The 25,096-nt window shown below is 48.6% G+C and overlaps 12 protein-coding genes across 12 annotated transcripts; 5 read left to right on the top strand and 7 right to left on the bottom strand.

Moving 5' to 3' along the window:
- The first annotated feature begins 1,157 nt into the window (after positions 1-1,157).
- Positions 1,158-6,615, top strand: BT62DRAFT_925402 (AAA-domain-containing protein). Its single transcript, XM_043184802.1, has 9 exons — positions 1,158-2,661; positions 2,721-2,792; positions 2,840-3,013; positions 3,063-3,517; positions 3,574-3,706; positions 3,759-3,968; positions 4,017-4,171; positions 4,218-4,751; positions 4,806-6,615. The coding sequence occupies exons 1-9, from the start codon at positions 1,566-1,568 to the stop codon at positions 6,495-6,497; spliced, it is 4,521 nt and encodes a 1,506-aa protein (XP_043046364.1). The 5' UTR covers positions 1,158-1,565; the 3' UTR covers positions 6,498-6,615.
- A 62-nt stretch (positions 6,616-6,677) lies between these two features.
- BT62DRAFT_958945 (other/SCY1 protein kinase) lies at positions 6,678-10,289 on the top strand. Its single transcript, XM_043188482.1, has 15 exons — positions 6,678-6,984; positions 7,035-7,074; positions 7,128-7,258; positions 7,311-7,418; positions 7,466-7,598; positions 7,652-7,837; positions 7,889-8,127; positions 8,178-8,382; positions 8,437-8,483; positions 8,542-8,631; positions 8,691-8,774; positions 8,832-8,897; positions 8,947-9,049; positions 9,104-9,399; positions 9,461-10,289. The coding sequence occupies exons 1-15, from the start codon at positions 6,691-6,693 to the stop codon at positions 10,034-10,036; spliced, it is 2,598 nt and encodes an 865-aa protein (XP_043046363.1). The 5' UTR covers positions 6,678-6,690; the 3' UTR covers positions 10,037-10,289.
- On the bottom strand, positions 9,957-10,581 carry BT62DRAFT_31906 (uncharacterized protein). The gene is made up of 2 exons (XM_043180489.1): positions 10,463-10,581; positions 9,957-10,413 (listed from the first exon to the last, which is right to left on the bottom strand). Exon 2 carries the CDS (start codon positions 10,408-10,410, stop codon positions 10,081-10,083), a length of 330 nt encoding a protein of 109 aa, XP_043046362.1. The 5' UTR covers positions 10,411-10,413; positions 10,463-10,581; the 3' UTR covers positions 9,957-10,080.
- BT62DRAFT_925400 (P-loop containing nucleoside triphosphate hydrolase protein) lies at positions 10,220-15,056 on the bottom strand. The gene is made up of 31 exons (XM_043184801.1): positions 14,762-15,056; positions 14,698-14,706; positions 14,639-14,647; positions 14,488-14,582; positions 14,405-14,437; positions 14,193-14,357; positions 14,056-14,142; positions 13,758-14,005; positions 13,473-13,708; positions 13,355-13,426; positions 13,247-13,289; positions 13,159-13,196; positions 13,039-13,104; positions 12,940-12,986; positions 12,825-12,877; positions 12,508-12,773; positions 12,433-12,453; positions 12,303-12,381; positions 12,233-12,246; positions 12,041-12,181; positions 11,829-11,994; positions 11,660-11,774; positions 11,555-11,607; positions 11,382-11,494; positions 11,303-11,329; positions 11,179-11,252; positions 11,120-11,128; positions 10,973-11,070; positions 10,897-10,912; positions 10,463-10,842; positions 10,220-10,413 (listed from the first exon to the last, which is right to left on the bottom strand). Exons 1-30 carry the CDS (start codon positions 14,942-14,944, stop codon positions 10,581-10,583), a joined length of 2,838 nt encoding a protein of 945 aa, XP_043046361.1. The 5' UTR covers positions 14,945-15,056; the 3' UTR covers positions 10,220-10,413; positions 10,463-10,580.
- Positions 15,057-15,344: 288 nt separating this feature from the next.
- On the bottom strand, positions 15,345-16,721 carry BT62DRAFT_998888 (alpha/beta-hydrolase; the record flags this gene model as incomplete). The annotated part of the gene is made up of 8 exons (XM_043190758.1): positions 15,345-15,545; positions 15,599-15,727; positions 15,782-15,908; positions 15,955-15,980; positions 16,033-16,121; positions 16,175-16,284; positions 16,382-16,507; positions 16,561-16,721. The coding sequence occupies 8 exons, from the start codon at positions 16,719-16,721 to the stop codon at positions 15,345-15,347; spliced, it is 969 nt and encodes a 322-aa protein (XP_043046360.1).
- Positions 16,722-16,780: 59 nt separating this feature from the next.
- On the top strand, positions 16,781-17,794 carry BT62DRAFT_998887 (Metallo-dependent phosphatase; the record flags this gene model as incomplete). Its single annotated transcript, XM_043190757.1, has 6 exons — positions 16,781-17,031; positions 17,080-17,101; positions 17,155-17,193; positions 17,238-17,366; positions 17,414-17,474; positions 17,526-17,794. 6 exons carry the CDS (start codon positions 16,781-16,783, stop codon positions 17,792-17,794), a joined length of 771 nt encoding a protein of 256 aa, XP_043046359.1.
- BT62DRAFT_925397 (uncharacterized protein) lies at positions 17,764-18,130 on the top strand. The gene is made up of 2 exons (XM_043184800.1): positions 17,764-17,815; positions 17,871-18,130. The coding sequence occupies exon 2, from the start codon at positions 17,887-17,889 to the stop codon at positions 18,070-18,072; it is 186 nt and encodes a 61-aa protein (XP_043046358.1). The 5' UTR covers positions 17,764-17,815; positions 17,871-17,886; the 3' UTR covers positions 18,073-18,130.
- BT62DRAFT_925396 (uncharacterized protein) lies at positions 18,088-19,172 on the bottom strand. Its single transcript, XM_043184799.1, has 2 exons — positions 18,679-19,172; positions 18,088-18,628 (listed from the first exon to the last, which is right to left on the bottom strand). The coding sequence occupies exons 1-2, from the start codon at positions 19,134-19,136 to the stop codon at positions 18,136-18,138; spliced, it is 951 nt and encodes a 316-aa protein (XP_043046357.1). The 5' UTR covers positions 19,137-19,172; the 3' UTR covers positions 18,088-18,135.
- Positions 19,173-19,603: 431 nt separating this feature from the next.
- BT62DRAFT_925392 (NPD-domain-containing protein) lies at positions 19,604-21,371 on the bottom strand. Its single transcript, XM_043184798.1, has 10 exons — positions 21,146-21,371; positions 21,044-21,094; positions 20,699-20,990; positions 20,622-20,640; positions 20,539-20,563; positions 20,290-20,476; positions 20,058-20,231; positions 19,898-20,004; positions 19,734-19,847; positions 19,604-19,685 (listed from the first exon to the last, which is right to left on the bottom strand). Exons 2-10 carry the CDS (start codon positions 21,090-21,092, stop codon positions 19,669-19,671), a joined length of 984 nt encoding a protein of 327 aa, XP_043046356.1. The 5' UTR covers positions 21,093-21,094; positions 21,146-21,371; the 3' UTR covers positions 19,604-19,668.
- Positions 21,372-21,459: 88 nt separating this feature from the next.
- BT62DRAFT_925391 (cytochrome c and c1 heme-lyase) lies at positions 21,460-22,676 on the top strand. The gene is made up of 3 exons (XM_043184797.1): positions 21,460-21,947; positions 22,004-22,245; positions 22,297-22,676. Exons 1-2 carry the CDS (start codon positions 21,484-21,486, stop codon positions 22,236-22,238), a joined length of 699 nt encoding a protein of 232 aa, XP_043046355.1. The 5' UTR covers positions 21,460-21,483; the 3' UTR covers positions 22,239-22,245; positions 22,297-22,676.
- BT62DRAFT_879574 (uncharacterized protein) lies at positions 22,461-23,304 on the bottom strand (the record flags this gene model as incomplete). The annotated part of the gene is made up of 4 exons (XM_043182594.1): positions 22,461-22,675; positions 22,729-22,861; positions 22,911-23,022; positions 23,072-23,304. 4 exons carry the CDS (start codon positions 23,302-23,304, stop codon positions 22,461-22,463), a joined length of 693 nt encoding a protein of 230 aa, XP_043046354.1.
- A 1,170-nt stretch (positions 23,305-24,474) lies between these two features.
- On the bottom strand, positions 24,475-25,084 carry BT62DRAFT_31080 (uncharacterized protein). The gene is made up of 3 exons (XM_043180465.1): positions 24,932-25,084; positions 24,743-24,886; positions 24,475-24,685 (listed from the first exon to the last, which is right to left on the bottom strand). Exons 1-3 carry the CDS (start codon positions 25,025-25,027, stop codon positions 24,608-24,610), a joined length of 318 nt encoding a protein of 105 aa, XP_043046353.1. The 5' UTR covers positions 25,028-25,084; the 3' UTR covers positions 24,475-24,607.
- Between the last annotated feature and the right edge of the window lie 12 nt (positions 25,085-25,096).

Below are 25,096 nucleotides of genomic sequence, written 5' to 3'. Positions count from 1 at the left end.
CCATCCATTGAAGAGCAAATTCGGTCGAGAGATTGGAGGGCATGTTTGATAGACATGTAGTCGCTTCTGCTTGAAGGGAGAGCGAATGTATATTGCGAAGGGGTGGGAGGTAGTATGGGTATCTGAGTAGTAGACAAGTCGCGGGTAGATACTTTCCGAGATCTTCCAAAAACAGATGTCTTAGCTGGCGGATCTGGTTTCGTAGAATGAAGGAATGATGAGCAGTCTTCGCTGAACTTGCACAGGTCCGAGCGAAGAGAATAGCAGGAAGATGGATGCATAGTGCGAAGCGGGGATAAAGATACAGCCTCAGAGAAAGACACCGAAAGTCTGCAGTTGCCGGGTTCTGCTACAACAGAATCCCCCCTCTTGATCCTCAAGAAATCATCGACCTGGGAGCCTCGCACTCTGATGCAAGGCCTGAGGGCGTTTGGAAGGCGTAGGACAAGTTACGTCTGTATTCCGACTATCTTTCTGAGCGATATTTTGCCAGAAATCTGCAAACATTTGCGATCCTTTTCTCTGTTTACGAGAAGCAAGAAGTTTCTTGAATGGCGTCAGGATATTCGGGATAAGGAACAGGAACAATGACTTGGGAGATGATTTCGTTCCAATATGAGCCTCGCCTGGCGCTAGCGTGCTTGACAAGGTCGACCAGAACTTCAGCGAGATCCTCATGCAGATCAACCTGCCAAGCCTCCGTCTTCTCCGCTCGGATGCGTTCGTAGTACTTCAGTTCTGATAGCAGCACCAGAAACCTACGTAGCTGTTCCGTTTTCGATTCCTGCGCCTCGATTGCTGCAAGGAGCGTCTCTTGCACGCCTGCCGCCCTGCCACGCCTTGCCTTTTTTTGGCCTCTGAGTGTCTGGATGCGATCCTCCAGTACACGCAAACGTTCAACCGCAATGCGAAGCCTTGTCTCTGAAGGCGAGCTGGATATTATACTGCTGCAGCTGCTCCAGATGGATAGAGTGACATAGTTGGGTGGTTGAAATGTGCACAATAGGTGAGATCTGTTAACACATCCTCAGTAATGGTGTTAAGTTGGCACAATGTTGTCACGCATCACAAGTGACATTGTACTTCACACGGATGTAACCGGACACAATCGTCGAAATTGAGCTCTGCCTTGAAAACGATTTCCAAGGCTCTTGTCTCAAACGCCCATCTCGGAACTTTTGGACCCACGATCCAGCAGCATTTTCTCGCTTTTACCCCTTTTTTCTGCTGAAAAATGGCTGGAAAGGGGGCCGGAGTCGGTCGTCGTCTTCCATGCGCTTTCCAACAGTTTGCTTCATGCAGCGTCAAAGCGAGATGAGGCGTCCTGAGGTGTGGAGGCAGGCAGACCTTCCTCGAGGAGGATCATCCGAACACGTTCAGCCAGATTACAACATCAGTGGACAAACAAAGCAAATGACGTTGCCAAATAAAGACAAAGGTCTACTCCTCTTGAATTTCTTCATCGTCGTGCGCGACGGCGCCCACAGCGCTGCCTAGTCGTTTCCATATCCTTCCTTCTAATACGTCGACAGTCATAGTTTGCAAGCTACGCCAGTGACGTGTTTATGCCCCAACCCTCACCCGCGGATCAGCACGCCTCTTCACAGCATACCCCGCCATTGCTGCAAAAAGTTACCTTAAAGATACCTCCAATGGTTGTTCAACTCCGTAGGTCTTCAAGACATTCTCGCGGATCTGAAAGCGCTCCTTCAGGATCTGAATACCATGATGGCGGTAGCGACAAATCATCCGACGACCAACTGTCGGGACCACCAGCCGACGTCGAAGAACCGTCTAAACCTGAGTTGACAAAGACGCGTAGTGGTCGAACGGTTGCAAAGCATTCATATGCTGAGAGCGATGATGACCCTGTCATAGCCGGCGACGTTGCCTCTGCGGATCAACTCTTCAACGACGGGGACGTAGCTGCTGGGGACGATGATGGGGACGATGAGGAAGAGGAACATGGCCCACGTCGAACTGGCCGGAAGATACGCAACCTCCGTGATTTCGTCGTCGAGGACGACGACAAGGACAAGACCGGTCCTAAGACTAGGTTGCGGTCCCGCAAAGAGCCCAGCCGGCCCACCCAGGCTGAAATGCGTTCGGTGCGAGCAGCTAAACGGGCTCTGCGCAATCATAATCACGATGCCGACTACGAAGCTCATACATCTTCTGGTGCATCTGCGTCTGCTGACGGGTCGCTTGACGACGCGCCTGGCACATCGTCAGATTTGGAGCCTCCAGAAACCCATGATGCCGAGGATGCAGAAGGGGATCAAGATATGGAGGAAGGGGATGATGGAAAGCCATATGCTCTGCGTCAGCGACAAAGGATCAATTACGCTATCCCGCCTCCGCTAGAGGAGATGTCCAGACCCGCTGTGAAACCGGCCAAAAGCCATGGACGAAACGGTTATGGCGGAGGGCGGAAGCCAAAAGGATTGGGCTGGAGTGCAAGTGGTGCAGAGCTTTCGAAGTGGATGGGTATGGGTGGTGCGGGTGACGATTCTGACTCTGATGCGCCTACGAGGACTCCCCGTAAGCGCTTTGGTATGGGCGCCTTCGACGGCGGTGTCGCTGCAGGCGGCAATGGTCTAATACCGCCCGATTTCGCGGCGGCTGGGACGCCGTCAAATTTAGGGAAAATCACCGATGCTGGTGCGTTCTTTCTTGGACCTGCAAGTTGGACTTTTGTGCTCATACCGTCATGTTCCCAGCTCTCGCGGATGCAGACCCCTTGGGTGTCAATGTGAATGTAACCTTTGACGAAGTCGGTGGGCTGGATGATCGTGAGTAGTCACATCTCTACTCCGTTCTTGTTGCTTATTTCCTCCAGATATTCACTCCCTGAAGGAAATGACTCTTTTGCCTCTACTATATCCTGAAGTCTTCCAACGATTTAATGTCACTCCACCTCGAGGTGTTCTATTTCATGGACCCCCTGGTACAGGAAAGACTCTTCTTGCTCGAGCTCTTGCTGCGAGCTGTCGTTCGAATGGCAAACAAATATGTGATTTGATCTCTCTTTATCCGGATCCTAGTCTGATACTTTCCTTCAGCTTTTTTCATGCGGAAGGGCGCTGATGCCCTTTCCAAATGGGTCGGTGAAGCTGAGCGGCAACTTCGCCTATTATTCGAAGAAGCTCGTGCTTGTCAGCCTTCTATAATATTCTTCGACGAGATAGATGGTTTGGCGCCGGTCCGGTCGTCGAAGCAGGACCAGATACATGCCTCAATAGTTTCCACGTTGTTAGCTCTCATGGATGGTATGGATGGACGAGGACAGGTAATTGTTATTGGAGCAACGAATCGACCCGATGCCATCGATCCTGCTCTCAGACGACCTGGACGGTTTGACAGAGAATTTTACTTCCCGTTGCCCAAGATTGATGCACGAGAAAGGATTCTAAGTATCATGACGAAAGACTGGGAAGGGTGGTCTGGAGAGGACGGTTCAGAGAAGATCAAAGGTCTGGCTAAAATGACCAAAGGCTATGGTGGTGCAGACTTGAGGGTGGGCACTCTCGCTCCTGTCTTTTACCTATTCCTTGGGACTGACTGAAATCTCAGGCATTATGTACGGAAGCCGCATTGAATGCTGTACAGCGCAAGTATCCGCAGATTTACAAGTCTAATGACCGGCTTTTACTTAAGCCTGAAACCATTGGAGTTGGCTTGAGGGACTTTATGATTTCAATCAAGAGTGTGTCTTTTTCTTACCGCTTCGTATAGCACGTCATAAAACTTATTTTCAGAGATGATTCCATCGTCTGCCCGCTCGTCATCTTCCTCTGCTACACCATTACCGCCGCAATTTGAACCTTTACTCTCCGAGACATTTGAAAAAGCCAAAGCCGTAATTGAGCGTGTGCTTCCCGTTGAAAAAAAGCTTTCCGCTTTGGAGGAAGCGGAATATGATGATGATGATGAAGCTGGTGCTTTGGAGCGTGAATTGCTGTCACAATGTAAGCCCTTTTTTGCTCCCTCACCTATTTGATTTGACCCGGCTTTAGCCATGGCCACTTTGCGAATACATCGACCCAGAATGTTACTTTATGGACCGCCAGGAATGGGCCAAGGGTACATCGGCGCAGCCATTCTACACCACTTGGAAGGCTATCACGTCCAAAGCCTTGAATTGGGTACCCTGATGGGCGACTCCACAAGAGTGAGTAGTCATGAAACTCTTACTTTCATCAACTGATCATGAACAGACCGTCGAAGCCGCCATCGTTCAATTATTCGTGGAGGCGAAACGACACCAGCCCTCCGTCATTTATATACCCTCTCTTGTGGGCTGGTGTGCAGCTGTGTCCGAAACGTCTCGATCCACCGTCCGCGCCATGCTTGATACCCTGGCACCTACAGACCCCGTTCTTCTGTTAGCCATCGTTGACGGTAGGTTCATGGACCTACCCCGTGACGTCAAGTCGTGGTTCGGCCCCACTAAAGATAATCGAGTCGAGTTGCTTGTCCCCACTGCCCTGCATCGAGAACAATTTTTCGACGGTCTCATCAAGGACATCCGGAGGCCTCCCAACATGTTTGCGGACGGCATCAAAAGGAAAAAGCGTATCCTTGAGGAGCTGCCGATAGCGCCACCGCCAGAACCTCGTCAACTGACCGCTGCTGAAATCGCGATGCAGATCGAGAGTGATCATCGTGTCATAACCTCATTGAAGGGCCGGCTCGGACCTATCCTGGCTGACTTGAAGCGGAAATTTAAGCGATTTACTAAACGAGCTACCGTAAGTAACTTCCATTTCTTTTGGGAGGTAGTATGCTTATCCATATTTGCAAAGGATGAGTATCCATTCGAAATGTTTAACAATGCATTCCTAGAGCCGGCGGTTGCTCAAGCCGTCCCAGCGACAGTTGAAGGCCAGGCGGAACCAAATGGTGTCATTGAAATTGCTCTAGAAGAGCAAGCACCGCGGCCTCTTGTGAATGGACATGTCAATGGCATTGTTCCAGGACCGCCTGTCCCTGAGCAGGTTGCCCCACGACCTCAATTGTACGACATAGACCTTGATAGGATGCACATCGAAATTTACAATGATCGGTATCTCACTCCTCAAGACTTCCTAGACGACATTGGGAAAATTGTCCATAATGCCTCAGTCTGTTGTTTTACCAAGGACGATCATGAGCGCTTATTAAAGGCTCAAGCGCTGTTCACCGCAGCAGAGGTCATATTCCAGGAATTTGATCCTCACATTCGTGCTGAGTGTGAGCGGATGGCGCCAAGGGAGAGAAAGCGCCGCGAAGAGTATAAGAAGAACAAGCAGAAGGAGAAGGGCAAAGCGACAGAGGCTGCTGTCGTCACTGCACGTAGAAGTGCCCGAAACAACGGCCAGCAGCCAGAGCTTGCGCTTACCGATCCTGTGAGGTTGGAACGCAGCTTGAAGCGGCAGAGGGCGGATGGACAAGTGCTCGACTCGAATGGATCAGAAGAAGAGAACGGAGAGGGTCGCGATGCTAAGCGAACAAAGTTGCTTGATGGTGACGCCGACGGGGACGCGGACGCGGACGGCGATCCGGATGATAGCGATCCTCTAAATCTTGTTTCTCCACCTCGAGTGCGATTCGAAGTACCCTCATTCGATCAATCGATGCAACCTATTCCAGCGATGCAGCCTCTATACCCTCAATTACCGAATGGTCAACCATCTTTCAATGAGCAGGGTGCTCCTTCTCTTTACCCTCAGCCCGCCCCGTTCCCGGTTCCTGGACCTTCAATGCATCATGCCTTGCCTCTATATATGCCTGAGCGTTCGATGTCCTCATACCAGCCAACACCATCAATGTCTTCGTATCCGAATGGGCAGCCGATGCCACTATATGGGACTGAGCAGTCGGTGCCACCGTATATGAATCAACATCCAATGCCCTCATACAGGAACGAGCATTCGATGCCCTCTTACTCGAATATGCCCTCATATTCCCACGCCTCTGCATATACGAATATGCAACCTGAAGCCATGGCGGCCGATCCTGTAACTACTCGACCGTCAAACTTTAACTCGATCCTTAACCCTGCTCCCGTTGGTACTAGTATTATGGGACAGTGGGAACCTACTCCTCCTGTCGCCAGGCCTTCAGCTATTCCTCCCGCTCCTATTCACGACCCCGAGAACCCTTTTGCACCCGAGGTCAACCCAGCAATGAAGGATCCTTCACCAGCACCTAAAAGCATCTCTCCTGTACCTGAGAAAGAGCCCTCACCAATCCTTATCGAAAGAACACCTACTCCGCTACCCGAATTCCATGTCGATGAAGGCCTCATATCACAATTACAAGGTAGTCTGCGCGGGAATACGTCTTCGCTTACTGTGGAGCAGCTCGAACAGTTGCGTGCTATGTGTCTGGGATGTATTTGGCGCCATCGTTCTGCATGGGACAGAGATAATCTTGTGAGGGAACTGCAAGATGTGGTCAGTGATTTCGTGGAAGAGGTTGGGCAGGATGATGCAGAGTTGGACGAAATGGCATAGGTGCATTTGTTCGTGTTGTAGACATCATTATTATCTTGTATTACTGGCATGTCCGTATCATTTGTATCATCGATATTCCTCACTTATAATCTGTCTAATGAAACATGCTCGACTCTAATTATTTGCGAGAGTCGGACGTATAGACGACCAAATTGTACACAGCACATCTTGACGTTCTTTCCTTTTGAACACCATGCTCGCGGCGGCCACTTCTTTCTTTGCTCGCACCGCAATTTCTCAATCGTATAACTTTGGAGACCCCTCAGCAACAGGAAGCAGATCGTCCACACCTGGTCCAGCTTCCACCTCGAATTCACCTCAAACTTTGTCTGTCTCGCTGCATATCGGCCTATGGAAGGTGCAAGGTGCCTACCACAAAGTTACTAACAAACGGGTAGCAGTATGGAGTTTCGATAAACGCGGGCCTGAGACGGAGAGGTTGGGTCCACTGTCAAAGGAGAGGATACTGGAGGTGCTAAAAGGAGAGGTGCGTTCACTCCTTCGTGTTCATGCCACAACTGCGAATAAAAATTACAGGCATCAGCACTTGGTCGCTTGCGGCATCCATCCATCCTCGGTTAGCCAGATATAATTTTGTCTACTGAAAGAGCTGACTGCGAACGTGTCAAGAAATGGTCGAACCGCTCGAAGAAACACGAAGCGAGCTCATATTTGCGACAGAACCCATTCTCTCGTCGCTGGATATGTCGATTCCTGGTAGCTCGCGATTCAGACCGTGGGTGGAGCTTGACGAGGTTGAGGTGCGACTCGTTCTGGTTCGCGATGCCAGCTTTCCTGACCCTTCGTTTCCAGATTCAAAAGGGCATCTTGCAGATCTGCAAAGGCCTCTCCTTCCTTCATACGTCGGCACAGCTAATACACTCAAACATATGTCCAGAAAGCATTATCATCAATAGTGCAGTACGTGTCTAATACGGTCTACGTTCAAGACACTGACATCCTTGAAGGGTGATTGGAAGATATCCGGTTTGGGCCTCACTATTCCGCTCCTTCAACTCAACGGTTCTCCGACGCGGTGGGAGTTTCCGACCTTCGATGGACGTGTACCGTCGTACATACAGCGTTCCTTTGATTATATGGGTGAGCTGTGCGCCTTGTCTATTCGCTGACGAATTAAACCAGGGTCGATACAGCCCCGGAGTATGCCTTGGATGAAGTCCTGATAACTGCGTCCGACATGTTTTCTCTCGGCGTTGTGCTCTACGCGGTGCATTGCAAGGGACAGACGCCATTTCAAACTCATGGTAGTCTAGCAGGGTTAAGAGAGAATGCTGGACGAGCTCTTCCAGGCATGGAGAGACTCGATGATGACTTGAAAGGTCAGCTGTTTTCGCAACCTTTACCTTCCTGTTTTCTCATGATCATTCAAGGTCTTCTTCGTTCCCTAATAACGCGTCACTCAAATAACAGACCGACCCCGACAACGCTTCCTTCTCATCCGTTTTTCTCCTCTCTACCCATATCAACATTAAACTTTTTGGATCGATCTAATTTTACAGCGAAGACCAGGGAGGAGAAAGTCGGCTTCATGAAGGGTCTGACAGGTGTTTTGGACAAGTTCTCAGAAGGTCTCCGGACGAGAAAGATGCTGCCTTCTCTTCTTGAAGAGGTGCATTCTTTGTCCTTTCCGGCACTTCGCCCCTGCTAATTCCACTGCAGATGAAAGACACGCATCTACTGCCGTATATCCTTCCGAATGTGTTTGCCATAGCAACTGCGCTCTCAGCTCCTCAGTTTGCCTCCATGGTCCTACCGAGTCTCAAGCCTTTGTTCGCCGTCAAGGAGCCTCCGCAGAACATGCTTACTTTACTGGACAATCTTTCCATGCTGCAAGGCAAAACTGACAAGTCTGTCTTTCGAGGAGGTACGTTCATAGTACTGAAAAAGTCGTTTGTACGTAGTGCTGACCATTGCTCAGAGGTTCTGCCATTGGTTTATAATGCTCTAGAATCAGAGCATGCTATCGTGAGCTCTTTTATATCTCACAAGGCCATCAGAAGGTCTGACTAGGCCCTATGATGAGGTCCAAGAGCGTGCTTTAAAGATAATCCCGGATTTGTGTGACACCATTGACTACGCCGAGGTACAAGGCGTAATGTTTCCAAGAGTTGCCGTAGGACCACGTCTATTGCTTTCACAAGGTATCTCTCTGACAGACGCCTATCTTTATAGCTTGTCTTCAGTAAGACGAGGATACTCACTGTAAAAGTTGCTACTTTGGAGACTTTCTTGGCGATGGTGAAGACGTTAGATCAGGTTAGCGGTTTCTCTCCGTCGCTTGTCACACTACCGCTGAGCGCGACACACATCTAGACAAGCCTGACCCAGAAACTCGTTCCCTTATTATCAAAAATTCGCACCAAAGAGCCGGCTGTGATGGTAAATTATTGTCAGACTCGTACGGATTGAAAATTCATACCATTAGTAGACAGCAACCTTGGCGGTTCAAGAAGCAATGGGCTTCAAAGTGGATAGAGAAGCTGTTGCCACTCTGGTGCTTCCCCAGCTCTGGGCAATGTCCATGGGTCCACGTAAGTCGCTTTGTATGTTCTATGGCCCTAAATTCTACTAAATGTGGATGATAGTCCTGAACGTCGAGCAGTTTCAACGTTTCATGGATGTCATCAAGAGATTAGGTGATCGAGTGGAGAAGGAGCATAATCAGTTCCTTCGTGATTCACAGAGACTGGAGGATAGATCAGGTGTAGCCGTCAACGGAAATGGTACCAACCCTCATAGTTTTGCTGGTGCTGTCGACTTTGAAAGCCTCGTTGGAGGAGCAGGCGCAGCTGCTCCCACTGGCACAAGCACAAGCACAAAGAAACAGAGCAGCAATGCCTCTTGGGACGATGATGTTTGGGGTAGCATTTTCAGTGACGAAGTCAGTATTGCCTAGTTCTCTCCCTTCTCGTTTTGATGTTAACGTCCCCAACTTTATTTAGACGTCTGGAACACATAGTCCTGCCCTATCGCCAGCGGCGCCTCCTCCGCAAGCTACCTTACCTGCTTCACCTTCTTCACCTAGGACCATACAAGGAAGTCGGCTGGGTGCAAAATCAATTCCGGCGGCTTCTTTCAGTTCCGCCTCCTTCCCTTCACCGCCGTCTAACCGATCCTTTTCGAATCCTCTGCGGCCCACGAACACGGGCGGTTTTCCGCCATCGCCCCAACCTCAAAAGCCAAATTACAACATCTCGCTTTCCACATCCACCATGTCTCCTATGCGGCCCACGAACACCGGTGGCTTCCCACCACCAGCACAACCACAGAAACCTAATTATAACATACAATTCTCTACTCCAGCTCCTACGATGAGCGCATTACAGAATCCCATTCTTCCCGCATCTTCACCGCCACCATCACTGTTCCCTACACAAACCCCAGCGATGTTGACTCCACTAAACCCTACAATGACCATGGGCAACATACTTGCACCTTCCAAACCCGCCCAACCATCCTGGAGTACCTCAGACTCCAAGTCGAACATTGATTGGGGTGATTTTGATCCATTAACATAGTCGTAATGAGGTAGCATGCTGTTATGTAATTTATTTATACAGGATTATTTTAGGTTTCTTTCTATCTTGATATCTCCCAATTTACGAACGTGAGATGCAGAAACTATGGTGTCTGTTCCTCCTTCAAATGTGTCGTGTTCGTCTGGTATACTGGCAGGATCCACTTCGTAGCCAAGCAAGGCCTTCAGAATGACGAGTGCGCCGGACTTTGAACAGACCTTGTTGCCTTCTGTGCATGAGGGACTTTGTACACCTGGAGACCACTGCTGAGGTTGCTTAGATACCAAAATCAGATTGCTTACATTTAGTACATCCCTTGAGATCGTCGCAGTCGCAACTGACGATCGCCTCATAGGCTTTACGCAGTATGTCATAAACTGCGGGCTCACGTCAGTTTGAAGGACCCTAACTCTAATTGAACCATACCGTTGTCGAAAGCTTTTGCCGTCATACCACTGCCCATTCCTTGTCCGACATGATCACAGAATATGATCCTAACGGGAAAAGCATAGACTGCAGGCCATGACGTGACTAAGAGTGTAACCTACCGAGCAGGTCGCTTGCGCTGGGATTCCTTCTTGATCATTATCTCCTTCTCCTCGGCTTTGCATTCAGTCTTGACATCTTGAGCTAACGCAAACCTGTTGAGAAACGCGTGTTCCGCTGCATGAATAGCTGCTGCAGGTTTGATCCCTTTGTTGCTGAGCCAGCCCGGTATCTGCTTTGGTACATCGAGCCACATTCCCATAGTCTCTTGCTCCCAAGGATCATTGTCAAGGTCGACGACGTCTTTTATCTTGCTGTCCCTAGGAAAGAATATTTTAGATTTTTATAGTAGAAAGAAATGGATTCAAAAGAACTTGAGTACAAAATATCCTGGGCGTTTCAGAAACATAAGCCGGGTTGGATTGTTAGAGATGAAGATGGTATCCTTACCAAAGACCTTGACCTTGACCTCAACGTTTCCGTAATATGCAAGCTCCGGAGAACCTTTGATCTCACGAATGCGAAGCGTCTGCACCGCGTTCACGTCGCTTCGTAACTTAGACACAACGCTTGTATTGTTAGAACCATATCACTCACGTATAGTCCCTGATGAGCATTGTCAGAAAAAAAATCATCAAATTGTGGGGGGATGATACCTAGGTGATGTTATGTAGTCGACGTCTTTTTGAATCAGTGTAGCAGTTTTTGCACTGTGGCGGAGTTCCTTGACCTGATGAGTTGTCAAGTGGAGAATCCTACGACAAAAAACATCGCGCTGACAATGTAAGTTCTTCCCTGATGTATAAACTTGGAAGAAAGTGTCAATGACGGTTCCAAAAATAGAAAGGATAGAACTCACAACAGCACCATCATAAATTTCAAAAAGAACGCGAGACATTTCCATCTCTTCGAGGATAGTGTGCCTTCCTTGTGTGACATCGATGATTAGGTACTTGTCTTCTTCAACCCCACCTAACAATGGCGCAGAAAAGTTATACGCGTGATAGACTCAGCGTTATGACCACGACTTACGAAGAGTGATGTACTTGGATGGATAAGGACGGAATTTGTGGTGAGTGTGATACCTACTCGTCATGAGAACGAGGAACATCAGGAAGAGACTATTTGGAGCTTCACCAGCCCTCATCGTCCGCAACGAGTCGTGTCTTGCAAACTTCGATCATTAAAGGGCCAAAATAAACCTGATCTTTCAACGATATTGGCATTTCGTTTGCAGCACATTGCAAGTGAGCTGTGACCAAAAATGCTTTAAATTTCAATCCAGCTGTCCAAACTGATTACGCACCTTCCAAGGTCAGTTTGCTATCCAAGTCGATGACCAAATCATCGGGACTCTTATCGAATAGATCTTCCGGGTGGTTGACATAGTACTGATCTACTGGTAGGGCTTCGGCTACAAGGATCGCTAGAGAATCACGGGACCTCCGACCCGCTCTTCCAGTTTGTTGCCTCTGTGAAGTGTCGATAAACTCCCTAAAGAAATAAGAGTATACTTACGAGGCTTGATATGTTCAGCGGAAAGCCTAGCATAATTACAGCGTCAAGAGCCCCAATGTCAACACCAAGCTCTAATGCATTTGTGGCCACAATTCCGAGTAGTTGTCCGCTGAATGCGTCACGCTCTATGTCACGCCGATCCTAAGACGGCAGGGTTAGCATTCAAAAGGACGGGGAATAGGATAATAGCACTTCTGGTGAGTATCCTGGGAGACCATTAGCATAAATAGAAAGAAGCCAACGTAAAGAAAGAGGCACTCACCACCTCTGTAAGACTTCACTCTTTGCAGGATGTCACCACGTCGGCTCATTCCTAACATGACACGAAGAGCTTTCATAGCCTGGGAACGACATCAGCCCAAACTCTGCATTTTTTTGTTTGTTTGCTCTACCATTTCGCACGCCTTCCTGAACTGATGTCGCGGATCAAGACCAGAAAGGTGAAGTGAAGTCCTAGCTAAGCTCACCTTGCAGAACAAAATTACGCGAACGCCATGCTTCATCAAATGGATCATGAGTCTAACGGCCTCCGATAAAGAGCTGTCTCTTCCGAAACCGGGGGCGACAAGATCGATATTTGACGGTTGCCAGACTACGAAACTCTTTTCGCCCGTTGGGGCGCCATCCTCTGTAACAACTTCAACACCACTGCTGTCGAGGCCAAATATACGCTCCATATGACTTCCTGGGTTTGATATTGTGGCGCTACACGAAACGAAGTGAATTCTTCGATCTTTGACCTTATACATCAGAGCTGATCAAGATCGGACGAATATGAACCTACTTCCTACTGCTGCACATATACGGCGAAAGCGTCTCATGATATATGCGACATGCCTGCAAAACGATCCAGACCTCAAATCTGAAGGTATCTCGGAGAAAACTATAGGGATGCTTACGTGCCAAATAGGCCGGTGTAATAGTGTAGCTCATCCATAACAAAAAGCTACCAGTTGATTGCATCAAAGAGAGGCCTGTTATTTACGTCTTGTACGAACCTTAATGTTTTTAAAAAATGTTCGCCAGGAATCTTCCTGGGGCAGGATGGACGCATGGATCGTGTCCTATACCATGTGACATTAGAGAGCCTTTCAGATATTCAATAAAATGCCAATTACAAAGTTCGTTAATATCACAGACGCGGACTCCCGAATGCCTGCAAGTCGCTTATTCAAGACTGGACGAAAAGTAATCGCATCAACTTGCCTTTACGCTTATCCTGAGGAGTATCCCCATCATATGTTGAAACCTGATAAGAACCATCATGAGATTTTATGTACAAAAACATAGCTATTAAATTAATGCGAAGTTTACCTTGATATGCTGAAGGCCAGGGCATGTGCATAGCAGCTGCTCCAGAGCCCCTCTTTGGTCCTGAGCCAATGCCTACAAAGAACTGAATAGCAGATTCAAGCATTGTGTATCTACATACCTTGGTCGGATAGACGAATATAGCCGTGGCATCGGGATTTTCTTCCAGAAATCGTAACAACGGGACTTGATAAATAACGCTTTTACCTGAAGCGGTACTGGTAGACACAATGGCATTTCTTCCCTTGCCAATGGCATTGATAGCCGTAACTTGGTGAGAGTAGAGATTGGTGATGTTTCGTGAATCTTTCAAAGCGACTTGAATCGTGGAGGATAACGGCACATCCAATTCCAGATCTGCAGGTCGGTAAGCGACTCAATAATATCTAAGAGGCCGAATAAGAACCTGTGTGTCCGTCTTTGGCTTGGAAAGTTCTCCTCGTCACAATTTGGTCCTTATACCAATGCTGCGACACGATGTTGGCGAGGACTTCTTGGACTGAAGGGCGGTCCTTTGGTTCAGGCACAGAGAAATAAGGCTCAAGATCGTCGGTCCCTGCAGTCTGAAGTTGAGGCTTGGCCGGAACGCATGCCTTGGCCGCTGTTTGAACAAGAGCGACGGCATCTTCTTCGGGTGAAACTGCCTGCAGAAGCCTGGGTGAACCGTTACATAGTACTATGATAGGATCAAAATGATGACCCACTCTTCGACGGCTTGAATAAATCTATTATTGCGCCTATCTATCAACTTTTTAGTCAAAGCGGCGGAACGCGCAGATGGGATCAAAAGCCTTCCATGGGATTAATGTACCGTGAAGACGTTAAAGTGACAGGACATTACCCTTGGCTATTCTTTGACGCCCCATTCCAATTGTCCACGAATTCCAGACGCAGGACATGTCCTTCTGAATCTGTGGCGCTCTGCGAAGACGGTCCTTGAAGCATAGTTGTATCCTCAGGAAGGGAAGGTACATAAGAAAAAGTGATAATTTCAGGCAGCAGGGCTCTGTCGCTCTGGTAAGAGATTGTAACACAAACGAGTAAAATGCATACTTGAGTTCTGCTACTTGCGCGAGCTCCAGCGGCCTGAGGCAATTGTGTTCAGGACAGACCAGAAGCCACAGAAAAAGCCTCACTGTTTCGTGATGTTCTCTACAGACTGACGAATTACAGGGAAAGACGTGGCAAGCTCCCTTCGTGATGATACAAATGCAAGGACGGTGTTGAGTGCCTGGAGTAGGCCAGTCAATGCTTGGTACTCAGTTACGAGTCACTTATCGGTCTTACCTTAAACACCTAGACACTCACATATGCATTGAGAACGTCTTTCAAACATCACTGCGTACCTTGAATAGCTGAAGTCACGATGGACCTATTAGCAGACACCCGCGCAGACGGTGAGTGGCACACCATATTGAAATGATTGGGCCATTCAGAAAGATCCAGTTGTCTGCTGCCTCGGGGCTTGGTACTAGTAGATTTCTTGCGCTTCTTGGCCGGTTTGTCTACGACCTCAGTGGAGGAGGAAGACGGAACGGATTCAGATGTCAGATGTCCGAAAGCCTGAAGTCGAGTACGCTTCTTGTCGGACATTTCCCTTTATCTTAGTTCTCTATACGTTAATCGCATAGGAATAATAAAACAGTGTTTCTTGACTCTTGTCTGATTGCAGAGTGTCGTTGGAAACGGAAGTCGAGGAAGTTCCGGCATTCAAAGTCTACGCCGAATACCGCCGGAAAATAATTGTAAGAGCAAATTTCCAGTGGGTATAATCCAAAATAAACAAATCTACGATCTCCATCTGTTGGAACATCGGACCCAAGCGCGCCACGACGCATTTCTAACTCATGTAAATGCCTCGAGGCAAAAGAAAGTTCTGAGGATCTGAAAACTAGGTCAAATATGACAGAACGTGAGCGCGTTATTGGCTTTCGGTAGGGGTAATAAGTACATTTTCCGAGAAAAACATAATTACTTCTAATGTATAAGTAGTCTAGTCTTGCTGCAAGACTTTCTCCCGACCTTCCTTGACCACCCGTTCAATTAAAGCATTGAACTCACGTCGGCGCTGATAGTGAATGGCATGCCCAGTGTTCTGCCATTGAACCACCTCCGCCTCAGGCATGTACCGCTTGAGGTAGAACGTGTTTTCAGACTTTACCAAGTTATCTTCGTCTCCCGTGACAAGAATAACCTTATGGAAGGATGGGAATCAGACTTGCATAATGTAGTTCACAAAGAACGAACCTTAGGGACGGACGAAGAAATTTTGCGCAGCCGATCCGGAGTAACATGGTGAGTAAGACCGGCGCACATCTGATATATAGTTCCTAGAAGAGTTTGTGGCTTGGTTAAATCCATGCGTTTCCTGAGTACCTGCCAAGATATAAATTCCCCGAAAGCCTAGGAAAACTGGATCATATAACATACCTCGGTTTCACGCTCTCTGTTGGTCCGACCAGGATCTTCTTCGTCCTTGTCTTCAAGCCAGGACTTGGTAAAAACCATATCGTGTATAATGGGGATCTTGATGGTGAGGTCCTTGGTGAAGGTGGCCCTACAGGGACGGTCAAAATGGATTTTGGAAGGTATCAAAAGCGTACTTCAAGAGCCCTATAACCCCCTTCCACTGCAAAAGCAAGACTTAGCTGAGAACGAGCGCCAGATCTCAGCAGACGCACCGGCGGAAAGTTGGTCCATGGATATCCTCCCGGAGTGGTGACGCCCAAAGTCAGTGATGTAATCCGTTCTGGAATGCGATATGCCACCTCTACGATTTTTCGGTCAGCGAATTGTGCTCTATGGCTCTGTCCGGGGTCGCACCTTGTGCTATCATGCCGCCAAGAGACAAGCCAATGATATGTATTCCTCTGGGTTCCTTCCAACCAATGTAATCCAAGAGGGCGATAAGGTCTTCTGCCATGGCACTAGTCCTGTACTAGAATAAATCAGATGAACCAGAAGTACCGAAAATTGGAGTTGGACCGCCACGCCAGTCTACCTTGGACTTAAGACGTGCCAATGACTTACGTGAAAGGCCCTCTTGGAACACCGCTGTATCCAACACCGCGGTTGTCAAAGACGAGGATAGAATATTGAGAAAGTTTGCTGAAATGTGCGACTTGCAGGGCCCATGCGAATGAACTGCTGTTGAGCCTACGAGAACCAGCTCTCAGTCACCCTCGAGCTCGAGTGAAATGCTGGCATACCCCATGACGAAGACCAGTTTCTCTGGACCAGTTCCATGTTGCTCGAAATACAGAGAATGGCTCTCGAAGGTAGTGGTATTCCGGATTTCAGTAACCGGGCAGAGGCCGCGACGAACGCAAGAGGAAGGATCGAAAATCGACAGCCAGTCTTCTACCGACATCGTGGCACGGGGTCAACCGAATCAACAATTGACAGCATGGACCTTTCACTTCTACCTTCATGATCGCCCACTCCGGTACCATCCTTTCCACCGATTCTGCTTGTGTTTATCTCTTGCCTGGATATATTCCACCAAAGCCTGGTGATGACTGGACTCGGTTTGTTTGCATCTCGGACACCCATTCCAACGAATATCCCCTGCCGGATGGTGATATATTACTTCATGCCGGCGACTTGACGATGTGGGGAACAATCCGAGAGTTGCACAGTGCGATGAATTGGTTGAACTCGCAGCCCCATCCCACTAAAATGTGGGTCTTGACTTGTATCTCACAGTTGTAGCTGACATCCCCTATAAGATGTATTGCTGGGAACCACGACGTACATTTTGGGACGATGTGTACTGTGTATCAAACTCACGATTAAGGATATAGATGGCTTTGGATCCGTATTTAGACACAATATCAGTCAAAGTATGTTACAAGATGGCCCTTTGACCGTAACTAACGTCTACTAGGAATACAATGAGCTCAAGGAATACGTGAAAAGAGACGAATTTCAAAACGGCAGACTGCACTATCTGGAATACGAGTCACTGACCGTTCGAACGTCCATAGGGAAGGAGTGGAAGGTCTTTGGATCGCCGGTGCGCCTCATTCAAGGTCGGCGCAGCAGAAACCTGATGTCGTAAAGGGCTCATTGGTGTACAAGGGAGCAGGAGGGTTTCAGTACCGAGGCAGTCGCCAAGGACAAGGTACAATTCCTTGGGTCGGTATCAATTGCAACTGACGTAATTGGGTCGCAGAAATCTGCCGGAAAATACCACTTGATACCGAGGTACTGCTCTCTCACACACCGCCCTACAAAATTCATGATACGACGAGGAGAGGCAAGTCAGCCGGATGCGAAGAGCTCACCGAGAGAATGAATGTCCTCGAGAAATGCCGATTGCATGTCTTTGGACACATCCACGAGGCCTGCGGGGCATCCATTAATGACGGAGGACGCGTTTCTGTAAATGCGGCAATGAGGAGGAAGCCAAGTGCTACCATCGTAGATCTTCGAAATTGGTGATTATTATGCAACCGAGGATAGGTCTGTGTTTTCTTTGCTTGCACTTTTCTCCGTGTAGAATGCCCACGGTAGTCAGGATTATCCTGGATAGGATGATTGCACAATCACTTACGAAAGTGCCATCGTACGTGTTGCTTGCTTACTCAGGTTCAGTAGTTACCGGTGTTTTCTTGTCAGTGTCGACTGTATCTGATTTTTTGTCTCCGATATGTATAGCATGCTGGATGCCTGTGGGAGTGGAGAGTTGGGACACAACAGTGCGCGTTGCCCGATGCTAGAGGTGCATTTCTCATATTACTTTGCTATTCTCCCGACGTTGGCATTAATGTATCGAATTCGGTCTAATGTGCATCCATTGAAACCCTAGCAAAGCAGGAGTGCCAACCAGGGAAGAATGGATCTTCATTTAATGTTCTCTCCTCCCACGACTTTGGAACCCATCCCTTATCTTCTTGCTCCGCAACCCACTGCTCCAGTTTGGGCTCAACAACATGCTCAACTAACCGCGTTCCTTTGTATTCCATAAGCTCCTTCTTCCCCTCCCTCAGGACCTTGAGCAACAGCTTCGGGACGTAGGGCTCCTCTCGCAACTGCACCACTGGTGTGAAAAGAGCCTTGAAGTTGAATACAATAGCGCTCGACACAGGGAGCCGTCGTAGCGTCTGCCAGTCAACTCGAAGGTATACATCGTTGATATCCATCTGTCTCTGTGCATCGGGATCCTCGCGTTCCGCCCACTCCGGCGTATCAGGCTGCAAAAAGAGCGGCTGTCCCTTCTCGAGGCCCCATGATCCCCGCTGAATAGGCTTTTCACAGGCCATCTTCCTAAAGAACCTATAATGCAATCAGTCACATGAAGATAACGATGTCAACCCCGAGGATACCTATCCATGGAAAACTCCATCCTTTCCTTGTAATCCGGTACCGGCACGTGTATCTCACTGAGATTCTTACCAATTTTCGTGCCCAAATTCCATCCAACGGCCGAGCAAGACACACCCGCGCGTAGAGAGTATAGTCCTGTCTTCTCGTCTCCTTGGGTAATGAGGAAATCTTCCGGTACATTCTCAAGTAAGACGATTAACGGATTGGTGCGCCGCGTTTGTGTTACGGTCCCTAGGATCCGGTTCTCGAAGGTTCCCTCGTTGGAATCGTACGTGAATTGGTTGGGGTATCGGCGTGTGAGGAACTGGATGACCATCTCCATCAGCTCCCTGCACGCTCCTTCACTACCAGGGAGCGCATCGACGATCTTCTTCCCGTATTGGGCGTACAACTCCTTCCTCTGGGCGATCCTCTCGCAGTATGTCGACTCGAGCTCGAGCCACCAGTCTGGCTCCATTTTCTTGAGTGCTTTACCAACGACATTGGAATCAGACACGCGCGAAACGGGCCAGTGTTTAATGCACTTACACATGTGCTGGACATACTGCCATCGAAACGGACGATAGGGACGGGCTCTTGCTTTAGATATGTCGAAGTGAGGCAGGGGTGTTGGTGGAGGGACGCCTGAGAGCTTGAAGTAATCTGGAAGTTGCGCTCGTTGCTGGCGCTTGCTCCTGATGTAGTAGAATAGCAAGGCAAAGATGCATGCGAGGCTGAATGCACAGAGAGAGGATAGCATGGGAACTAGCATATCGTAGCTAGTCAGAGGACAAGATAAAGAACTCGACCTGCGGAACGCCGCCGAAAAACCTAGCTCTTCGCAGTATCATATCTTCACGGGGCCAAGTCAAGTTGAGATAAAGACTGCTTCCCTGTTATCGACGCCAGTATTCGAAGCAAGTTTACACTTAAATAAGTAAGAAAGACACGTCATCATTATAGCTTAGCCGTAAGCCCGTTTGCTGATTGAAGACTCTTCGCCGCGGTCATCACCATCTCATCGACACTATGAAGATATGAGAGACAAAGGAACAAGGACTACAATTCTGCTCACATCTCTTTGGCCCATTTGATATCCTACGTACAGATAACACGGCATCAGTGGTTTGCGATAAGCAAGTGGCACTGAAACTGGCCTGGATAGATGCAGCCACCTTCCCCATAAGCCCTGGAAAACCACAATAAGATCCGTACACCAGGAATAAGCGAACGACTTACAAGCACGGCCGGAGACCGATTTTTCTGGATACTTCTGCAACTCAATATCGTGCGGTACAAGACCCTTCGAAGTCAGCGTTTCTATCTCGTCGCGACGTCTGGTTTCCCTAGATACCAAGTTACCGTCCGAGCAGCAGAACGGTCAAAGAGATAAGTATACCAATCGGAGTTATACGGTGTCTTCAAAACGCTCAAAGGCCTTCCGGTGTATATGACAGTCCGAAAGATATCATCATAGCCAGCTTTCACAATCGACTGCTTGTGAACGGGAGGCGCGCCGGCCTCAACGCTCGCAACAAATCGAGTGCCTACCCACACACCGGAGGCACCGTACCTGCACAACGCAATCAACGATTAACGTAGAACGCTAAAACTTGAGAAAAATGGCTAACGCTAGTGCTGCAGCCAGGCCTCTTCCGTCGGCAATTCCTCCGGCAGCTACGACGATAACGGGTTCTCCCGTTAATGGACTCTTAGCATCTTTACACAAGTCTACGACGGCAGGAATAAGGATGGAAAAGGGTGTATCCCCAGTGTGACCACCGCCTTCACCGCCTTGTGCGCAAATGACGTCGACGCCTGAAAAAAATAACGTCTCAAGATGGTGTTCGAGCCCTGCATACGGTCAAGTGATGTGGTACCTTGTGCCAGGGCTTTAGCTACATGCTACGATATTGGGCATTAATTGGCTCATCAACACTGCGACTATTAGGGATCAGCAAACCTTCGGATGTCCAATCATACTAGATGAATAAAGAAATACGTCAGGCGGAGATACTGAACGCGCGAAGATGGACTTACTTCATAACAACGATGCCAGCATCATGTAGCTTGTCCACAGCCCACTTCGGAGGTACGCCCACTGCGCAGACGAAAAGCTTGGCACCACCATTGATGATCACATCGAGGAGCTCGGCGAGTTGACCACCAGTGTAATCTATGTTCGTCTTTCTCGCGTTTCCACCGACTTGAGGTAATAGCAGGTCCACGCCGAAAGGCGCGTTCTTATCTTCCAGATACCCTTTCAGCTCTTCGATGGACCCTTGAAGAAACTTGGGTGTTTGTTGGACTCCACCAATTACACCAATTCCACCTGGAAATAATACACCGTTAAGAATAGACGACGATTGGTGGAACTAGCTTTACCAGCGTTGGTAACTGCGGCAGCGAGCCTAGGTCCAGCAGCAACGTTCATACCTACTCAACATGAATTATTGTTGAGGGGGGAAAGCAATGCAGGAAGCTGACCTGCCAACATAACAGGATGGTTAATTTTGAACAGCTTTGTCAAGGGGGTCGAGAATATGGGAGATGAGGAAGGCATGGTGGGAGAACGTAGAACACAAGCAAGTGTGAGAGCATTATAAGCGAGGAGAGACTGACGAACTGCCGGACTTTTATGTCATGAGACTAGCACTGATGACCGAGCTACCCCCCTGGTCATCGTAATCGTGATCTATAGCTGGCAAACGACAGAACCAAGATTGAAAAAAAAAGGGAAGGTCCGGCATTTCAATTGCCGAGAGCCGGCCACGTCGTCGGACCGCATACCGGGATGCTCCGGAAATCTCTGTCTTTGTGCCTCAATGTCCGGGTGTCCCGTCGACCACAACGCGCAGAAAAGAACAGAGTCATGTCCAGTCGACCACGGAGCATTATCTCACCAGTCATCTGAATCTTCTAGCTTGATATGGTCCCGTCTGTTCTCTTCTCAGCCCAAATCATTCTCGTCCGCACCACAGCCTTCTGTATCCCAGCTCTCCACGGAGCGTGTGCTCTCTTCCATTCCCAAAGCTAGAGACGGGAACTGGGTGTACCCGTCAGAGGCTCAATTCTTCGCAGCAATGGATCGCAAGAACCACAATCCTCAGGCCGCGGATATGAAAACTATCGTACCGATTCATAATGCCGTCAACGAGCGGGCGTGGACGGAGATCATGAAGTGGGAGGCAGGGCGCGGAGGCGAAGCCTGTGGTGGAGTCAAACTCGTCAATTTCAAGGGGCGACCAGGGGATCTGAGTCCCAAGGCGAGGTGCAAGTCGTTTTTAGGGTGCGTTTCGCGGTTCCGTTGCAATCGCAGTACAGGTTTTGACCGTTGCCTCGTAGCTATGCAGCACCGTTTGACAGGCATGACTGGATTGTGGATCGCTGTGGGACGCGCACCCGGTATATAATCGACTTTTACACGGGGCGTAGTGAAGGAGCGCAGAGCACTCTGTCGTTCTATCTTGACGTGCGACCTGCGTTGGACAATTGGGAAGGCGTGAAAATGAGAGTTTCACATTTCTGGGGGTCGTGGTGGCAGAATTCGAGATCTTCGACACCAAAGGCTACTTCATGATTCTATGGTGCGTGTCTGAGGATCCTGAAAGATATTGAATTGCTAACGAGGACTCTAGATTTATTTTACATTGTGCCTTTGCAAGCATTTGACAAGAGCGAATTAACCTTTAACTGCGCGGAAAGTGCTACTTGAAACAGCGTCGTGATGATCCCAAGTCGACTTCTATCGAACAGTTCGTCAACCTTTAGAGAAAGGACACAAATTGAATTATGCTTACTGTCATGAACCCTCCCATCGATCAACCTCTGCAGCGCATACATCCTCCCATTTGGCTTCCCAGCCTGAAACTTCTATCCATAGTTGCTCGGCCCATTTCGTAATGGCGTTGCGAGAGTCGTCGAAAGAAATGGAATGGCTTCGGAGGACCTCGACAAGCTCCATGTGTATGATGAGTTCACGATGATAGGTAGGCAGAATGTCTGGCAAAGAGGTCACTAGGAAGCATATGTTGAGACGGAAGGCACCTTTCTACGATTAAATCGCATACCAAATTTATTCAGAGGCCATGTCACCCAGAGTGGCTCATGCTGCACCCAGTGCCAACCTTTATTCTTGTGAGCTTCAGTAACAAGGCCTTCCAGGGTGTCGATAACAGTATTCATTCTGCGAAACTGTTTTTGCTAAGCATACCGGTCAGTACACGTTGAAGAAGCAGCATTAGGATCGCACTAGCTTCGCTATGACTGCATCTAGCTCGGATATCCGCTTGTCCATGATCATTAGTTTCGGTCCGACTATACGCGTCCTTGGCCGTCGATCCTGAATCAGTGAAAGGGCATTGCTGCATCGCGAATAAGAGCGCGTTCAGTTAAAGACGCGTAAGCACGTACTCCAGTTCGGTTCTTGTATCGACGAGGCTCTTTGCAGCCTTCAGTCCGTCGACGAGCACGAGATCATCCCATGTTTCTGTTATTCCGCGTAATTCGAGTAAACCCGCCCGTAGCTTTCGATGGTAAGTTGTCTCGGTGGCTCTGGCTGGGGACTTTGGGGTCGTAGGTTGCCGTTGAACAGGAGATGAAGTAGGCGTTGAAGGGCCTCGGAAAGATGCGAGTCGACCGTTCATATGCAGGAAGCCTCCAACACAGCCACCACCTGGATCAAGCCATTTCGACCCCCGAAACTTAGTAGTATTACTGAGTCGAAGAATTTCGGTTATAATCATGGCCAAAATCATCAGAAGCGCAAAATCTGGGGGGGGCCTAGATGATAAACGAGTTGAAGGCGTTGAAGGCGTTGAAGGCGTATAACATCATTGTCAAGGATGAAGCCTCGGACTAAGTACATATCAATCCTATGGACCAGAGCCTCAACTGATTGCTAAAGCAATCACTCTGTTAGTCTCGTAAACCAGACTCAACGATCCGTGTGAAGATAAGTCGTTCAATGGTTGTGGGCGTTCCCAGAGAACAAGTGGCGGGCCCGATTCTTCCTTGACCCATTACCAGTCCAAACCATACCAGGTAAGCACAGGTTGAAGGGTTTGCTTGCCATTTATTCCTGTTGGTCGATTCGAGGAGGGCCTTGGCGATGACGGCTTCCCCAGCTGGGCCGAAACCGTTGGTGTTCAGTTTCAGGATCTGGAGCAAGTAGTTGCCACTAGTAGTTCCACCAGGTGTTGCAGATGGCGGTCAGGCAAGGGCGATTTCGGATATCAATGGCGACTGACACATTTACTTAGTACGATGAAACATTGTCGGCTTTCCTCATTTCATCTGGCTGGTGAAATGAGGTTCGGATGACCAGCCGAAATCAGCATGAAACCTGCAGACAAATATTCTTTTGGTTTCCCGCGACCACTTTCCAGCTGTGAAACTGTAACAGTAAATTTGGTTACCATTCTCAGCGGGACACACGTTGAACGCCCACTTTATCACCTGCTCGAGCATCACACTACAGACGGTTGATACGCGACTGTTGTCCCTTCCCAACTGTTTCTTATCGGAATTCCTTGAAGCATTGGTACGGGAGAATCTCTAAAAATAAATTATCAGAATACTTATGAGCACCACGGGGAACGCGTGACCCTCAGTTTGGATAAAATGTGACCTCGACGACCCTTGGAAGTTGGAACCAAAGCATGAATCTCGATGGACCGTCTCATTCATTTCGTTCCTGACGCTAGAGCCATCGGTGCGCGCAATGTTCAATCTACCTGCCATGTAGTACTGGCAGTCGCTCCTAGTAGTCAGTAACTCTCAACATAACGCTGACAGTTTCAGCAATCGTAAGGACAAATGTGCTCCATCTTGAAGGACATACATTTTTGCTTTGATTTTCTCTCTGAAAAGAGTTGAATTACGTGCTCTCTTTCAATCAGATTCAAGCACCAGAGATACAAATCGGCAGGTTTCTTTGGAAGATGGAAATTACGACTTGTGCATCGGCGTACATTCCATATATGTCTGCGTAGGGTCCACGGGTAGTGCACAGAAGAATCCTAGGGACTGGGATGATGTCCGAATTAGTGTCTACTCGAAAGCCATTGTGCAAACCTTACTCACCTGCATGGTGGCAAATAACTTCTTGGAATTCATCTCTATTGTTATACACTCTTTTGAACCATCAGTAGAGTCAGAAGGACGGCAAATGGTGGACCGTGGTGAATCTCGCTCTGAATCAAATGTGTATTGCGACGACGGGCGCGTCTGTACGCGAATTAGTCTACGTTATTGGCAACAACTGAGGCGTACCTCAATGAATGATTTCAAAGTCTGAAGAGCATCTTTCTGTTCATTTTCTTTGTTTGTGTTCTCGTTGTTACTCTGAAAGAAGCTGAACAGACCCATTGTCGTTGCTGTAGAGAGTTAAGCGCCTCTACGTCATCGGTTCGTTTCGGCCGGATATTCCGGGCCGAT

This window comes from Guyanagaster necrorhizus (assembly GCF_019112545.1).
Source record: "Guyanagaster necrorhizus MCA 3950 unplaced genomic scaffold BT62scaffold_1, whole genome shotgun sequence".
Taxonomy (NCBI): domain Eukaryota; kingdom Fungi; phylum Basidiomycota; class Agaricomycetes; order Agaricales; family Physalacriaceae; genus Guyanagaster; species Guyanagaster necrorhizus.
The sequence above is the reverse complement of the archived record's forward strand: the minus strand, read 5'-3'. Positions and strand labels throughout refer to the sequence as shown.